Source organism: Dendrobium catenatum, unplaced genomic scaffold (genome assembly GCF_001605985.2).
Source record: "Dendrobium catenatum unplaced genomic scaffold, ASM160598v2 fragScaff_scaffold_198, whole genome shotgun sequence".
In the NCBI taxonomy this organism is placed as follows: domain Eukaryota; kingdom Viridiplantae; phylum Streptophyta; class Magnoliopsida; order Asparagales; family Orchidaceae; genus Dendrobium; species Dendrobium catenatum.
Genome location: NW_021318660.1, coordinates 169,714 through 187,537, shown reverse-complemented (window position 1 = coordinate 187,537; position 17,824 = coordinate 169,714). Strand labels below are relative to the sequence as shown.

General features: G+C 35.3%; 1 protein-coding gene across 1 annotated transcript in view; it reads right to left on the bottom strand.

The window, feature by feature from the left end:
• The window catches only part of LOC110094409 (E3 ubiquitin-protein ligase makorin), a 28,606-nt gene extending 13,098 nt beyond the window's left edge, over nt 1–15,508 (bottom strand). The window contains exons 1-8 of the mRNA XM_020819644.2: nt 15,404–15,508; nt 15,263–15,282; nt 14,227–14,314; nt 13,335–14,131; nt 10,299–10,368; nt 3,959–4,047; nt 3,768–3,828; nt 3,491–3,609 (exon numbers count right to left, since the gene is read on the bottom strand). Coding sequence (XP_020675303.1) covers nt 3,795–3,828; nt 3,959–4,047; nt 10,299–10,368; nt 13,335–14,131; nt 14,227–14,314; nt 15,263–15,282; nt 15,404–15,406 — 1,101 coding nt within the window. The 5' untranslated portion in view covers nt 15,407–15,508 and the 3' untranslated portion in view covers nt 3,491–3,609; nt 3,768–3,794. The remainder of the gene's footprint in view (nt 1–3,490; nt 3,610–3,767; nt 3,829–3,958; nt 4,048–10,298; nt 10,369–13,334; nt 14,132–14,226; nt 14,315–15,262; nt 15,283–15,403) is intronic.
• Nucleotides 15,509–17,824: the final 2,316 nt, after the last annotated feature.

Here is a 17,824-nt window from a genome sequence, read left to right as displayed (position 1 = left end):
TGATCCAACAAGCTACAATAGTACAATCAACATGCAAAGCACAAGCTCAACAAAGTAAAAAATCAAGCCTGAATCAAGGTTTAAAAAGGCTAAATCAGGAATTGAGGCATTATGCCTTAGTGAGGTGAGGTGTAAGCATCGAGGCGAATTGAGGCATAAGCGACAAAACAGAAAAATAAAAAATATATGAACCTTCAAATAATTCATAAAAATAAAATATTAATATATTTTTTTATTCGCCATCATAAAGATATAAACTACAAATCTCAAGATTAAATATTATTATAAAATGAAAAATTGAAATAAGATTCAAAGTAAACAATCATTTAAAATATAGCATCATAAAGTTTAGGATCCACGACGACCTCATTCTTACTTTCATATATCTTCGTATGCAATAATTATGTCATTCTCAAAATCTGACTCATTGTCATATGCTAAACCTTCTTCAATTATAATATTTTTTAGCTCCCCATATTAATTAACATTAGATTCAATTTAACATAAAACAAAGCAACATATTAATAACATAAAAAGGAAATTTATTATATTTAAATCAGCATTTGATATTTTTTTAAAGTTTTAACTCCACTTTGCTACTTTCTTTAAATTAATTGCGAAGTAGAAGTTACATCCAATTCAATAATCATTTTAACATTAGCATTGATATTTTCATTCATCTCATCATCAAACTCATTCCTCCATTTTCAATTTTAAATCTTTCACTATTTTTTGCTATTATCCATTCATCATTAGATAATATATCATTAACAATCAAAAGATTTATTTCATCATCACAAGTTATTCTTTGAAGTGCTTATCTTTCAAATTTTTATTAAACATAACACAATTATTCAATATTGTTCATTCATCCTATAGTTATTTGGCTTCTATTCCTTATATAATATAATAAAGCATATATATTAATAATAATATATTTAGTAAAAAATTATAAAATTTAACTAGAATGAGATGCTACCTCGAAACGTCTCGAGACATTAAGCCTGGAGGCGTGCGCCTCATTTAAAAAAGACGTAAGCCTTACTGACACTAGCAAGGCTTAAGCCTCGAGGCATTTAAAAAAGGCGTAAGCCTTACTGACACTAGCAAGGCTTAAGCCTCGAGGCGCTCATTGTGCGTCTCAGTTCGAGGGGGGCCCAAGGCGTGCGCCTCAAACGATTTTTTAAACCATGGCCTGAATATCAAGTTCTCGTTCAACAAACTTAAGGGCCAAATTGATGACCTAGCTCATAAATTTAAGAGTTGAGCTTTCACCCCACACAATAAACTCCAATAGCATAATTGACATATAACTACGATGGTTCTAAAAGTTAAGAATTGAATAATTTCCATTTTAATTTAACAAGCCCAAGGACTGAACTAGATAAACTTCTCAGTTCACAAGAAAATGGGCTGATCTGCTATGCCAATTTAATAAGCTCCATTCGTCAAGTTAACATAAATATGTTGTCTTAACAAACCTAAGAGTTGAATTGAACCCTAGTCCTACTGAACTCGATTTCAAATTATCTTAGGAAAAAAATGAGTACATTTGGCACATGCAAGCTTGTTTAGAGTTAAGATTATCCTAGAGGGGGGTGCAACAAATATACCATAATAGAGCAGCACAACACATTTTGTTGGGGGACAATTTTTTTTTTACTTTAGCCATATTTAACACAAGAAAAAACAGCTTAACTTCCCATGATCGCACATCCCATATGTTATGCATGTCTCACACGCACGCTCTCTTCATTTGCTTGCTTGCTCGCCTCTTCCTCATGCTAAAAAACTATGCACAGGCTGCTCTCTTGTCAAAAACAAATCCTCGTCTGCTCTTTTTGTATTCTTCTCGAGGCTACTCCTGCACTGTTAGGTGCGCCTCCCTCACACTTGTCTCTCATCCATAGGCCACCTATAACAGTCCCATTCATGCACCTCCATTATCTTCCAACTATCGATATCAATGTTATTAGATTGAAATATATGTGCTATAAAAAGCATGCTAATGCACCCATGACTTCTAAATTGCCCCAACTCACCAAGGGTTCCAAAAACCTCTAATTAATTGAAATGATCATAAAGTCCCATCAAACTTGTCTCAAAATAATGGCATATACCCATTTGATCAAAAAATAAGACCAAGACCCAAATCAATTTAATGATTCCTGGTTGTTCTGAAAGTCCTAGTGAGTACCCATCATCTTGTCGTCACACCTACAATAAAGTCATAAAATCATACTTATAGGTCATTCAAAATTCAAAATAGCTAGGCTAACATCAAAATCCCATTAAACCGAAGGTTGCTAGTCCTAATCTATTAAATGACTTTGATGAGTGGAGGTTCAAGCACTAATGATCCTATCAAAATTCAAATTGATAACTCAACCCAAATCTTTGCTTTAACTTATAGGTCATCTGATGAATGCAAGCCCCAACACAAATTTAATTTGCCGCAACTCCCACCCTGATAAACCCAACAATCAAAGCCAAATTGACCAATCAATTAAAACAAAGCCAATAGAAACCATGTTTCTTAGGAAATGCTCATTTGGGTCAAACTAAGTTTTGTAAATAATTAATCATGCCATGCCTCTGAGCTCTTGCCTAGTACCTCTGAACCACAAGTGATCCCTCCGTATTATTCAGTGAAAATTTGTACAACTAACCCCTTGCTAGTGAAAGAGTCGTCATTATAATCAAAAGCATATCTACAACTCATACATATATCCGACTCTAGAAGCCCTCCAATGTTGGTAGACTTTGCCCATTAATATATCCAAAATTATTGAAATATGCATATTAAGCAAATATAGATATACAAATAAAAAGAATTTGTAAAACTTGTAAACCTTTACTAATTGTATGATATATTCAATACACGATTATATAGTAGTATATGCATTCATATGTGAGGGGTACTTTTAATTTCCAGGGACAGAATATGACTTCAAAGCAAATGAGCCTGAAGTCAAACGGCCAAGAATCTTATCATAGGACTAAATCACTTCCCACTTTCCCATCATCGAAATAACTAAAATGGTACAATTCCCTCACTTTTTATTCCCTACTTCTTCATGCATTGCAACCAAAAAAGCACTAGTTTTTACCAACTGCCATATTTAGGATGATAAAAAATAACTTACTTTTCTTCTTCAATTCACAAAAACATTAGCAAAAAGATTCTCATAAGCTGCACTAGCTTACTGCTTGTACAGCTAGAAAACTTGATGGCCAAAAACCTGCCTCTATTTGAGTTAGTTTATAATGCAATTCGCTGAATGGGATACAATAACCAAAAATATGATAGAATCACATGATAAACCACAGTTTAATCAACCCAAAGGATCACATGGAAAAAACAAAACGAAAGCCTAAAAATTTGATGTGTAGTAATAATCTTGTTTTCTTTCAAAAAGAATATGTCAAATTACCATATAAACTTCTGAAAGGAAAAAAAGGAGAGATATCAAATGATCAAGAATATCACCATCTAGTATTTCCTGGTCAGTGAATAGCATGAGTGGTCCACTGTGACGGAAGAAGGATCACATGAAATGGTACTTCAGATAGGATAACCAGCATTACTTTTTTGAAATAGTATAAGTCCTGGAAGAGAGTTGTGATAGCATCAGGAAAGTTCACCATTTCAAGCAAAGCATTGTTTAGCAATACTGATTTTCTTTGAACGTCAAACTGTCTCACAGATAGAGAGCGCCATGTATTTGGAAGAAAATTAAAAGAGCAGATTTAGGATTCAAACTTACACATAAATTTTGAGGCAGATGAGCGCCTTACAAATGCAAATTATTGAGGAAGTCCGAAAGCCTGATGCATCATTAAAGATATGATCATTGGTAACTGGTAACAATCTCCATTTTCCAATATCAAGTATGAAAAAGAAAAACTTCTATCAATTAATTAATGAAAAAATATTGATTAAATGACATCGAGAAACCTGATATTTTTTGCTATCACTATACTTCCATCTTCAGCATCCAGGTGCCGTAATACGACTTCTTCTAATCGGCCATCTCTGTATGCATGCTGGAATAATATATGATCAAGTAAGAAAATACATCACAAAAAAAAAAGGAAAATCATAAAGAAAATATTAGCAGCAAAATATTCAGTGGTAGGAAAAGACAGAAATGGGAGTCAATGATATCAAACAAATGGATAATGTTGCTAGATGTCAACCCATCACGACTAAAAAATTTAGCAGTACTTCAAATAAAAAAAAGAGAAAATTCAGTATAGCAGCAATAATAACACAGTTTGGGGTCCAGGGGGTGCAAGAGAGCTGAACCAGCACAAACTTGGCTGATGATTTCTCACAAGCAGGAGTCATCAAGGTAGAGAGTTGAGGAGGCTGGCAAAATCTACTCAAGCAATAAATAAGAACAAGCTTGAGCTAAAGCCAAGGCCATCTCTTCGATGAGCAGATTCATTTATTCATAATCCAATACTAAATATATTTGCAAGTATTATAAATTAGTTTTCTTCATTGCATTGGTGAAAATTGGAACTTAACTTTACTACCTTTGCACAAGCTCCAAAATGAAAACAACACCAGCATTATTATCCCACTGAGTCTATCACTCTTCTTGCTTTTCTTCTACATTTCTCTTGATCTTCCTTGCTCTTTTCTCCATGTTCCCCTCTCTCAACAGCACCTCTCCCTCTCAGTAATTTTGAGCCCTCTAGCTCAACCTCCTCTAACATTGCCAATTAATGTACTTCTGCTACCAAATAATACTGTTGTCACCACCTTTCCTCCACAGCAGCTAATCTGTATAATGCCACCATCATTAAATCACCATCTCACTCTACCATCATAGCCTTTCCTCATAAAAACCTATTATACAATAAAAAGCGGTGACTAAAACAGAAGAATCAAGAGTAAAGGGAGAACCGGGGGAGGTAGAGAAAAGAAGGGATAGAGAGATTTAACTGAATGAATACCCCACAAAAAGGAAGACAGGAGGAACTTCAAAAGAAACATAGAAAAAAAGACTCACATAGGGAGTAGGGAGAATGAACTCCAAAAGTGAAAGTGAAAGCAAACTCTAATTTATTCCATCTTGAACTACGTATGCACTACAAGATTGGACCCTATTTATAAAAATAAATTTATTGACAAAGAACTACACCCAAACAAACAAAAAATGGTAAAATAGACCCTAATGACAAACATAAAATTCAAAAATTTTGAAAAAAACAAGACTCAATACTAGGGGTGCAAACGAGTTGAGTCGAGCTCGAGTCAGGCTTAATTTGAGCTCGACTCGCGAGCCAAATCTCGAGCTCGAACTCGAGTCTAGCTCCAAAGGCGAGCTCGAACTCGGCTTGCGCCAATGAAAACGAGCTCGTCGAGTGGCTTGATTCCACGGATGGAGCTCGATTTCACGTCAGCGACCTACCCGGCAGTTGGCGATTCCAATTTTCGCTTCATCCTTCTGCGTCCGAGTCTGTGTCTGAGCTCGCCCTGCTATTCTGATTCCGCACTCGAGCCACTCGACGGGTAATCGAGCTGAGCATCCTGAGGATTGAACTCGAGCTCGATAATCGAATAAGCTCGAAATTCTACTTAAGCTCAAGCTCGAAACTCAATAAGCTCGACTTGCGAGTCAAGCAACACATTCATTTTCATAATGTCGTCATGGACTATTTAGTAACATGCCCCCTTCGTGGAGGTAGTCCACATCTTCCACCACATGAAACACAATATTTAATCATCAATCGCACAAAAGGGGTGTCATACCGCCTGCTACATCTCCATGGAGTAAATCACAAAGAGTATCTTAAGGTTGTATTCTTCTGTGTGGTATAATAGCCTATAAGTTGGATGATATATGGGTATGAGAGGCGGAAGGCATTGTGCAACTATCGGCAAGAGTAAAATCAAGTTCGAACCGATGTCAAACAAGGTTTGAACATAGGCCAACTTTTGTTCAAATTTGGTTTGACCTTAGTTCAAACTGGATGAAAAATATGGATCGACCTTGAAGCAAACCAGGCCAGCTTTTTGTTTGAAACTCTTTCAAACCACTATCATGATCTACACACACGTTTCCATGCAAGAAAAATTATCCATGGAAGAAGCTAAAATAGAAGCAGAGTAAAAATGTGCATGTAAAAGTAAGAAAAAATGCTACTTTATGTTAGAAAAATTTTCTTAACTATGCATTTAAAGGCAATTTGGTCAAAAAATTTTAAGAGGATATTTGCTAAAAAAACACAGGTGAGAGAATATTACTCCAAAAGAAAAGGAAATGAGTTATAAAAATTAAAATTTTCTAAAAAATTTCATCAAGAGTTAAATCATCCACTCAATTAATTTATAATTTTTACTATGTATGAGTGATTAGCTTCCACATTCAAGATTTATTTCTTCAACTTAATCAATTGACTCACCAACTTCAACAGGTATAATTTGTTCAATTGCCACTTTAGGAATAGATTCAACTTCACATAGAAGCTATGATCCATGTTTTGGAGTTCCTATGGGAAGCTCATGTTCACGATTATGGTTATAATTTATGTTTAGCAATGAGTATTGGTTCATGTTGATTTCAAATTCAATGTCAACATAAGATTCAAATTCAAAAGTAATATTACACTTAAATATGATTTTTAGCTTGAATTCTGACAGTTCAAATTTAGATTTAGTTTCCTCGTAAGCATAGTTTTCAATGGCGCAAAATAGCACGCGTCATAGCGCACGGCACGGCGCGGCACACCTACGGCGCCATGTTCATGGCAAGGCACATGTGTTTAAAATAGCGCGCACTATTTGCGTCGCATGTGAGCCATGGCGCATGGCGCACAACACAAAATAGCGCGCCAAATTGTTTAAATGTGACGTCCACCTCTTAAAATTTAAAAAAAAATGCTTAGTACCGCTAGGTACATGCTCGGTATCTCTAGGTACATGCTCGGTACCGCTATGTACATGCTCGGTACCACTATGTATATTTCCATACAAACGACTTACGAACTTTAAAAATAAGCAGAACTTCAAAATTGCTCTTACAAATAAAATTTGTTCTGGGTGCAGCGCCCCCTTGGACCCCCAGCAGCCCGGCATATTATTGTATTCATCAAGTCTGTTTTTTCATGAGTGCATGCTTTGTATAAGTTTTCTTCATAAGTGCATGCTTTGATTGGGAAACATTGGACTCTATAGGAGAGGAAGTGGTGAGGACTTTAAATGTGAATTCTTGTCTCTTGGACAATATTGTTGTGAAATGTAAAGTTTGCGTCATGTTGGACAATATTATTTCATATTCATGCTTATTATTTTATAATTCTTATATAGTTTGAGCCATTTTCAAAATGGCGCAAGCCGCGCCGTGCGCTATGCGCCATGGCTCCAAAGGGACCTTTGCACCATAGTGCGTCATTCACCGTTAACAGATATGCTCATAAGTGAACTTAACTTCTACTTGAAATTCAAGTTGTAACTTTTTCTCAAGCACAACCTTTTTAGGTTTACCTCCACCTTTCTTAATATAGGCCAAATCTCGTACATCTACTCTCCTAACCAGGTCATCAAATAACCAACACTTTAAGTGACTCTCTCTAATCTTATTTGCGATTGGAGCTACTCCAACTTTCACGCGTATACTCATTTTGCATTCCATCTCTAAAGGTAAAACCACTCATCAATCTGAGCATCCTCATCTCTACAAAACTTAACTTAAATTTTATGCTTCTCTTTTACTGGCCAACATTATACACCATAAAGCATTGCATGTCTTACCACCATCTTATAGAATTTTCTCTTAAGTTTGAGAGGTACTTTTCTATCACACAACAAACCCGATACATTCCTCCACTTCAAACATCCAACTTGAATTCTATCTCCATTTATTTCACCATCTTTGAACAATAGACCCCAATATCTAAAATTAGTACTCTTTCTAATGACTTAATAGCCAAAAATCAAAATCCCCTGACTAGATCTATTACTACTAAGTTACAGTCCATATATTCAATTTTAGATCTACTCAAATGAAAACCTTTAAACTCTAAGGTTGACCTCCACGGTTCAAGTTTACCTTCAACTCCCTCTCTAGTCCTATTGACAAAAAGAATATCATCAACAAAAAGTACCCTATCTTGCAAATGTCTAGTAAGAACATCCATGACTAGAGCAAAAAGATATGGGATTTAAATTGATCCTTGATGTAATATACCTGAAATTGAAAAATACAAGGTCAAACCACCCTATGTTTGAACACAACTAACAACTCTTGCATACATATCCTTAATGACTTAAATATAAGTTTTTTTTACCACTTTCTTTTCTAGAACTCTCTAGAGCACTTCTCTTGGAACTTTATCATATGATTTCTATAAATCAATAAATATAATATGTAGATCATCCTTATTCACTTTATATTTCTCCATCAAACCTCTCAATAAATGTATAGCTTCCATAGTAGACCTACTTGGCATGAATCCAAATTGATTTTAAGAAACATTAATATCACATCGTAAAACCTATGCTCCATAACTCTCTCCCATAGTTTTAAAGTATGACACGTTAACTTTATTCCTCTATAATTCGTACACTTTTGTGCATCACCTTTATTCTTAAAATAGGAATCTCCACTCATCTGACATAGTTTAGTCTTCAAAATAATATTAAAAATTTTCGTAAGCCAAGAAATCCTTTCATCTTCTAAGATTTCCACACCTTTATTGGAATATCATAGGTCCAATAGCTTTCTCACACTTCATTTACTTTAAAACCTCCCTAACTTTGAATTTACTAATATGCTGATTAAAATAAAAATCTCTATTTTTATTTAGGGTGTTATAGTCACTAAAGAATCATATTTTCATAATCTTCATTGAAAAGCTTATCAAAATATCTCATTACTTTTTGTTGAATATCCTCTTCTAATAAAAACATTATTTTATCTTTAACCTTGATGCACTTCACTTGAACTAAATCCTATATATATATCGCCCTCCTTAGTATCTAATTTATTATATAAATCATTAAAAACTAAATTCTTTACATCTCATATTGCTTTATTAAACTCTTTACGGACCTTTTTATGTCTCCCAATTTTCAAGCTTTACCTAAACCAATTTTTATAATAAAATTTCTTCTTTTTATATTTTCTTGAACATTTTGATTCTGCCACAAACTATTTTTGTTATTATGAGTTTTTCCTTTTGATACTCCAAGAATATCATTTGCAACATTTTTAATACCATTGGCTAATTTTTCCTACAAAACATCAACATTCTCATGCACAATCTAAAATCTTAAGATCTTAAATCTTACTCACAAAAATATTTTTGTTAGTATTCTTCAAATGCTCCCATGTAAACCAAGAACTAGGGGTGTCAAAATGGATTTTCGAGTTGGCTTTAAATCCAACTCGAAATTGACCCGCCCTTGATAACTCCTACCTGAAGTCGACCCGAATATACAAACAGGTTAGAAATTTGAACCCGAACTCGACCCACTACAAATTCGGGCCAACCTGACTCGACACGTAGACCTGGGTGAGCCTAGCACGAGGCAGTCCGTGAGCGCGAGCATGAGAAGAGGTCAGCACAAACATGAGGCAGTCCCTAGATGTAACTGCTCACGCCTATGAAATACTCAAAAAACACACATATAGCAAATACATGCAAAAATAGAAAGAAATATGGCACTATGTTTCAATATTCAATGCTCAATTAATTTTAAAAGCCTCAAAGTTATTATATAGACTTTCAAAAGTCCAAAATAAGAAAATACAAAATATGTAGTAATCAACTCAATAACAGCATGTTTTAATATATCCAGCATGAATTTTAAAATTTATCATAATTTTTACTTCCAAAATTGCATTACAAAATCTTCAAAACAGAAAAATTCCCAAAGCAGAGAGCAGCAGCAGAGGGCATAGGTGGTGCAGATCTGTAGTAGAGAATATTGGGAGAGGTAAAAATAACTTAGTGCAAGGCAAGCACAAGAACCAAGTAGGATAATCAACAAAAAGTTGGTGTTGCGATAGTATAGAGGGAAGAACCTGGAGGCAATAACAGACGATAAAGATAATGGAGGGAAGGAAGGTCATCTGCTTCACTACCCGTCACATCTTTTAAAATACTTTTTAAATAAGTATAATGATTTATTAACTTGTTTTTATATCTCGGTGTCCTTTCAATGTTCGCTATTCCTATCGGTGCTCAATCTCAAAGCATGATAATGCTCCGACCTTGAAGTAAATTTTCAGTTTAGTAGCCCACATCAGTATGAAACAAATGAGAATCAGAAAAGTAAATACCTTGTAAAAACAGCTTGAACCAAAAGGACAAGTCCCATTTCCAAGATCAAAGTACTTGCAATCTATGGTCCTGCAAAAGTACAACTTACGTAAATACATAGGATGAGGACCAACAGCTCCAGTTAAGAGGAGATAAAAGCTGGTTGTCACGACATAGGACGAGTAAAAATAGATAAGATACAAGAGTAGCAAAAAAATTTTCAACCAAAAGTATATGCTCTCTACAACAGCTTAGAAAAACAAAAACTAAAAGCCTGCCAGAGCACCTGAACTAACAACACAACTGGCCAATTCCCTGCAAACTATTCAAAAGTATAAGAATGGAAATAGTATAATAGGAAAGCTTTAATTAGCTAATTAATAATCGATATTTTTCTAAGTATGGTTTTATCCTCATAGTTGAGTTGAATTTTTGTTTTATTTCTTAGTTCTTGAATTCACCCTAGTTACCTATATATAGGTACTCTTCTCTATCAATAAAAAGCTTCAAGTCATCAACATGGTAGCAAAGACTGGTTATTATAACACCAGATATCGTATCATCCACAAGCACTCCCTCTTTTCATAACAAATCCTATAAGTCTTAGCCTTCTTGCTCATGCATGCCCTCGCTCTCTTGCTCATTCGTCTGAATCGTGCAATATTCATTGATGTGCAGGCACCACTAGCTGTCTTGCTCACAACACACCTAGCATGTGCCTACACTACACCTACCTAATCCCTACAGTTTCATCTACCTTCTCTTCAACAATCACTACATATCAATAGCATTGTTGTTTGAATCATCCTCCACCACAACATCTTTGAGAGTTCATTCTTACCTCCCCGTCCCTCTCTGAGTTTGAACATAATACTTGTGAACATGAAAAACATCACCAATCATCCACTCCATCCTATATGTCAAGTTCTATTAGTGCCTCTTCTGAGTGAACTCATTCAAATATTTGGGATCCAAGTCTTGTCCTATCAAAAGAATAGACAATTTTGGTTGATTCTCTCATGTCATCTAACTGAAGTATGTCTAAATCTTTTTCCTATAACCAACAATCAAGGCCGGACTTTACTTTAAATGAATAAAATACCTTTTCTATATGAGATATGTTTGGGACGACTGCAACTTTTTGAAAGGTGGTTGTAAAGCTATTGTATGGACAGTAACTTTTTGAAAGCTACTGTAAAAAATTGCTTCTTAGTACAAAAAGTTATTGAAAGTACTAAAAAAAGCAATAGTCAACTAGAAACTATGGTTACAATCTGAGATATAAAGAAGTAAGGAAGTTATCCCAAATAGACCCTTAGTTATGCATATGGAGTAACCATCTAAGTAAATTTTGAGAAAAAGAACAACTACTTAGGTTCAATATGCAATTTTGTAAATCCAAAATAAGAAATGTTGTAATGTTCTCATGCTTGGCCTCATAAATTTTATAAAATTCTTGTTGAAGTCAACCTTCATAGCAATTTAACAAATCACTCCAGCTTTGTCAAACAAAATTCATTAAGTTAAGCTATATTGGCAATTTGTTAATAACATTCTTATTGGAAGTGATCAAAACGGGATCACTAAGGTAATGGATTATCTTAAAAAGTTTTTCAAATTAAAAATCAAGGTAAATCCAACAATTTCTTGGGCACCGAGTTTACCTACAGCAAAGTGACTTCATTGTCTCAAAGTAAGATAAAACCTTCTAGAAGTATTTGGTCTCCTATGTTATATCTATTGACACACCTATTCACACAAAAAATTACAGATAAAGTGAAGATGTTCAAAAATATCTCTCATTATTGTTGGTTAATCAGAAAAATGATCTACTTCACTATCAATATACTACATAAATCATTTTTTTGCTGGAGTTATAAATCAATGCATGTAAGTTCCTAAATAAGAACATTGGGAAGTTGCTATTTGAATCCTAAAATGCATATAGCAGTCAATAGGAAAAGGACTTCTATATAAATGGAATGGACATCTTCATGCAAAATTTTTTTTCAAGGTTAAATATGTTAGGTGGGTCCATTGGATATACAAAATTTACAGCTAAATATTAGGGGCCAGTTTGGGTGGTCTTTTTAAAGGATGTTGAATTATTGTGTAAAAGTATATTTTTGTTTTAATTCTTATGGATATGATAAATATTTTTTTATTTTAAAAAAATTGGATAACAGGTTTGTTGCAGCTAACACACTCTAGTATATTTGGTTATAAAAAGTTATTTATCACCACAAAAATTTCTGAAAAAAAGAATGTGATTGTCATCTGGAAAGTAAAGTTGTGAGAAAGCTGTGCCAAATGGATCTTATATTTTTGCAGGAGGCAATTTGGTCACATGAAAGAGCATGAAACAAACTGTGATTGCAACATCAAGCATTAAGGAAGAATAAGAACCATGAAACTCTCTATATGCAAAATGATTTAGATTAAGACCATCCTTATAAAATTAACTTTCCAACTTATGAACCTATATCTTATATTGTGGCCATGGTTCAACTAATTATATTGTTACTAATCAAGTGCTTCATGACAAACAAAACACATTGAGGTTGATTATCATTTTATTCAAAAAGCAATGCTATCAAAGAGGATTGTTGCACCATGTTTCAAATTCAAAACAACAAGTATTTTTACTAAGGATCTGAGTCCACTCCAATTTTCCAAGCTATGTAACAAGCTAGAGCTTAGAGATATAATGTTCTTAACTTGTGGGGGACGGTTGAAGAGTATAAGACTAGAATAGTATTATAAGAAAACATTAGTTAGCCTTATATTTCAATTTTAGATTTTATTCTCATAATTGAGGATATTTTTATTTGTATTTCATGCCTATTGTATTGACCCTATTTTCCTATATCTATGCACTCTTCTCTATCAACAAAACATAACAAAGTGTTCCACCCTTCAAAACAACTTGAAACTTAATGCTAACATAATATGAAAGTAAGATCAGCATAGCACATAACATGCTAAAGAAAAATATAATGAAATGTCAAGAAAACAGTTTATATATTATTCACAAAGACAAAGAAATAACATTATACTTAAGCTTGGCTTTGTAGTTGTTAACAATCTCTTGCTTCTCTTCAGATGTTGAGTACCAAATGACACTAGGAATGACAAAATATGAAAGCTTTCGGCACATTGGGCAGGCTCTTAATGTACTGTTGACATCCATTCCAATTGATGGACAATTGCTGCGCCAATTCCGGATACATGAAATGCAGAAAGGATGGTCACATTCTGAAAGTATTCCAAACTTCCGTTCAGCAGGTGTTGGCTTTGAAAGCACACGATCCAAGCACACACTACATTCTATGTCCTGACTGAAGCGTAGAGCTTCAAGATGCTGATTATTTTTTTGGCATAACTGCATATGTTCTTCTCTTTCATCAGGTCGATATGGATGCAAGCAATGTTTTTTGCAGATGGAACACTGATCTCCGTGAATGTGAGGACACCTTTCACCATGAGAGCAACTACCAGCAGCAGCAAATGAACAGATTGGTTGGTCTGCAAGGCTATTAGCGGCAGGATCATGGCCAATGGGATAGTCTTCATTGACACTTAAATCAGGGAACTGGGCCCAAGCAGGTTTACTGAACGGGAAAATGTGTTTACTTGAAACTGAGAACTCAGCAAGGGAACTAGTAGATGGTTGGCACTCTCCATTCAACAAAACGTTGGATGGATGAATTGCTTGAATAGACCCAGTTCCAATACAAGGACGTGCATTCGATAATGGCAATGGCACATGCGCTTGGCCACAAGAAACTTTAACATGATCATACCTACAACGACTGCCAAAAGAACACAGCCCTTTCTGGTAAAAGGTGCATGCCTATAGGCAAAAATAATTACAAAAAATAAGAAATAAATCGCAGGCATTGAATACAGAAAAGTTCAAGCTCATCATAGGGAATTTAATCATATTACATTGTTGGATTGGTCCTTCCAATCATGAGAGAATTCACAGTATTCCCCCTTAAAGCAAGCTCCATGCACAAAGTACTTACATAAGACCCTGAAGGAATTAACATCACACAAATTTAAATGTAAACAATCAGACTAAATAACCACCCCAGCATCTACATTTAGTAGAAATATGAAGCTGAAAGTGAGCAGAGTTGGCTCTAGTTTAAGAAACAGAATCAGCATATAATAGGAACACTCCTCAACAGTGGCCATGATTTGTTCCGGATAGCAGAATTCAAAGTTATGACTTTGCCTGACCATGGATTTCTAGTATGTAGCATTTGCCATCTTTGACTAGATCAAATTTAGTAGACCAAAAAAATCCACTGAAGTGATTCTATTTATGGAAAATAGAAGTAAATTTTCTCATCACACTTCTCAAAAATGTAATTATCAACCAATATATCAAAATAGTTCATAAGAGCTTAAACAGTAAAACGAATTTTCTCAAATATCAAGTTCAAAACATCCTTAATGATTGCTTTACATTTCTTATAAATAAATCAGCAGCAAGGTGTCATCTTGCAGGATACTAATGGCGAGACTTGCATGATTAGCGTGATAAGGGATGCCTTGTTATTTGGAGTGAATACCATAATCAAGTGAAACGAAAATAATTTACATCTTGTTCGTTTTAAATTCCACCGAGTTGAAGACACATGATGTTGAGGATTAATAAGAACATATGTTGAGGATTAATAATAACATATTGCAAACGTATAAAATAAAAAGGAAATGAGTAGATCTCAACAACTCTACCATGAACGATTCCAAACCAACAACCACTTCAACAATTCCTAATAATAATAGGCCCTACATAAAAGGAAATAAGCAAAGCCGGTAAATCCGAGAAATATTAACAAGCGCCAAGAACGGTAAGGACAAGGGGAAACGCACCGCAGGCTTTAAAACATCCACGCGATAAGCAAACTCAAAAGATAAATAAATATGAAAATTATGACCCTCGATTGAGAAGATGATGGTGATAAGAAATCACCTTTTCCGCAGTGAATCAGCCTGCAAGGAAGGCGAGAAAACAAAAACAAAAAGAATCAGCGACACAGAAAGTAAAGGCAAACAACGAAGGATCAATAAACGAGATATAGGTAGAATTGAGCCCTAAAAGCTCGACGGATACCATAGTCGAATGCCGTCGACAACCCCAAGATCGGACTCAGGTTCAGAGAAGGAATAGGAAATTTCAGAGTTTCGTCCGTGATCTTTTTTGGGATTTGGGATTTTTACATACATACCACTTCATAATATATATATTACATATTTAACACCTAAAATTTAAATATTACATTAATACCACCTAAATACTATTCTCATAACAAAAATACCACTCCGTCAGTTCCCGTCCATTTTCGTTAGGAACGCCCTAGCACCCCGCCGAAACCTCTTCTCTTCCTCCCCGCTAGCTGTCCCGAGCGGCATTCGCCCCAGCTCCGCTCCAGTTTCGTTCGGAAAGCCCTTGCAGACCATTTCTCTTCCTCCCTGCTAGCTAGCACCCCGTCCGGAGCGGCATTTGCCCCATCTCCGCTCTCTCTGTGCTCCCTCCGGGCGTCTTCATCAGGTTATCTTCTACGCAGAATTTCTCACACTTCACTCTTGCATTCGTAGAGGTTTAGTTCAGAGATCGGTTTTGCTTCAAAGATTTTCCTAACTTCAAAGAATTTCCCACACTTCACTCTTGCATTCCCACACTTCAGAGATCGGTTTTGCTTCAAAGTTTTTCGCAAACTTCGTTTTTTGGTGAATGAGTTGCTGCGAAGCTTCAGATATTTTTTTTTTTGTTGACAGATTATTTTAACATTCGAAATGAGTTCAACGAATTCGTCTGGCACGAGGCGCACACGAGCTGAAGTTTATTGTTATTGTCGGCTGAATTGTGTCTTGTATGGCATGCATCTAAACTTATAAGTGGTCTGCACCCATATAAAAATCCATCCACACAAACCTTGACACTAACATAAAACCTTTGGAAAGAATTATCAATAGCATTCAATGTATATGTTATGTGTGAGCCCGGGTTTCTATCAAGTAATTCTGCTGTCATTGTTGGAACCCATTTGTAGTTGGCATCAACTGAGCCAAAAATTGTGTCACGAGCTTGCTCTCTTACCCTCCAAAGCTTCATATAAGGTAGTGATAAACCAAAATCCTTCTCTAAACCGCTATTTATTTCTTTTGGGGGAATATCTGGATACCTCTTCACCATCTCCTGAATCTGATTAGAAACCCATGTAGATGAAGCTAGACGATTTCCAGCACGATTAATCCCAGGGCATGTGTGTTCTCCATCAACTCTCCTAACTTGAAAAGATTGAGTGTCTTCACATAGGGATGCCCGAATTCGCCATTGACAACCCTGAAAGGAACAAGTTGCAATAACTCTTTTCTTATCACTGGCTTTTATCCTCACCCCAAAGTTCTCTCTAATGGCAAATGATCGGAGTGCATTTTTGAAACTTGTAGCATCATTAAATATAGTACCTACAGTGATATCTGTAACACTAGATTTTTTAAATCTCAAAGCACCATCGTTTTGAGAAATGGACCCATCTGTTATTTGCTCAAAATTCTCAGTCCCCTTAATCTGTGAGTTTGATTGATCTTCATCAACTTCGTACAATGAGATAACTATTTCGGCACGTGAATTTTCATTAATGTGTGAGTTTACCAACAGGCTCACGTCATCATCATAATTAATTATTTTGTACTCCTTGGGTGATGTTCCATTAATGTGATAATGCATGTTGTATTGATGTCCATTCAACCAAGGACATATTCTAGCAATCTCTGTTCTAATCTTGAAAATATTTATATGTCCTTTCACAAGTTTCACAGTCCTTTGTTTGCCGCCAATATATCTCTTTCTAGACTGGTCCTTTTTGTCAACCCAAATTCCTCCAAATTTAAAAGCAATAAACAAATGCTCTTCTTTATCTCCACATAAATCATCTATTTCTTCGTCACAATCACAATCCTGCATTACCGAATTATGCCATGAGGATGTCATTTTTTTTAACTTCAAGCTGAAATAAACACCACATCACACAGTTAATTAGTGTAAAAAATCGAAATATAAAAGAATAACAAAAATGTTTCATTTTTAATCTGACAAAAGTTTCATAAAGCCATAAACAAAGGAAAATGTTTCATCCATCTATTGCAGGCAAGTATGGAATTCTTTCACGGCTACAGTGTGGAAAATGCCATTTTCTCGGTAAAATCTTGTCGGGTAAAGCAGGTTCGGTAAAAACCTCTCAAAACCGGTGAAAAAAAAAAGATTGTCGGGTAAAGCAGAGCAAATACGGTGGAAATCAGAATAAATCGCATGGAGAAAATCGGAAGAAATCGCCCATGGAGGAAATCGGAAGGAATCAGAATAAAACCCAGAGAAAATTCACCTGGTTCGGTAGAAGAAATCGCATGGAGGAAATCGGAAGAAATCGCATGGAGGAACAGGTTCGGTAGAAGAGCAAATACGGGTTTCAGGGTTCTACCGCGAAAAATCAAGGCGGGAACGTAAAACGGAGTGATATTCGCTGTTAAC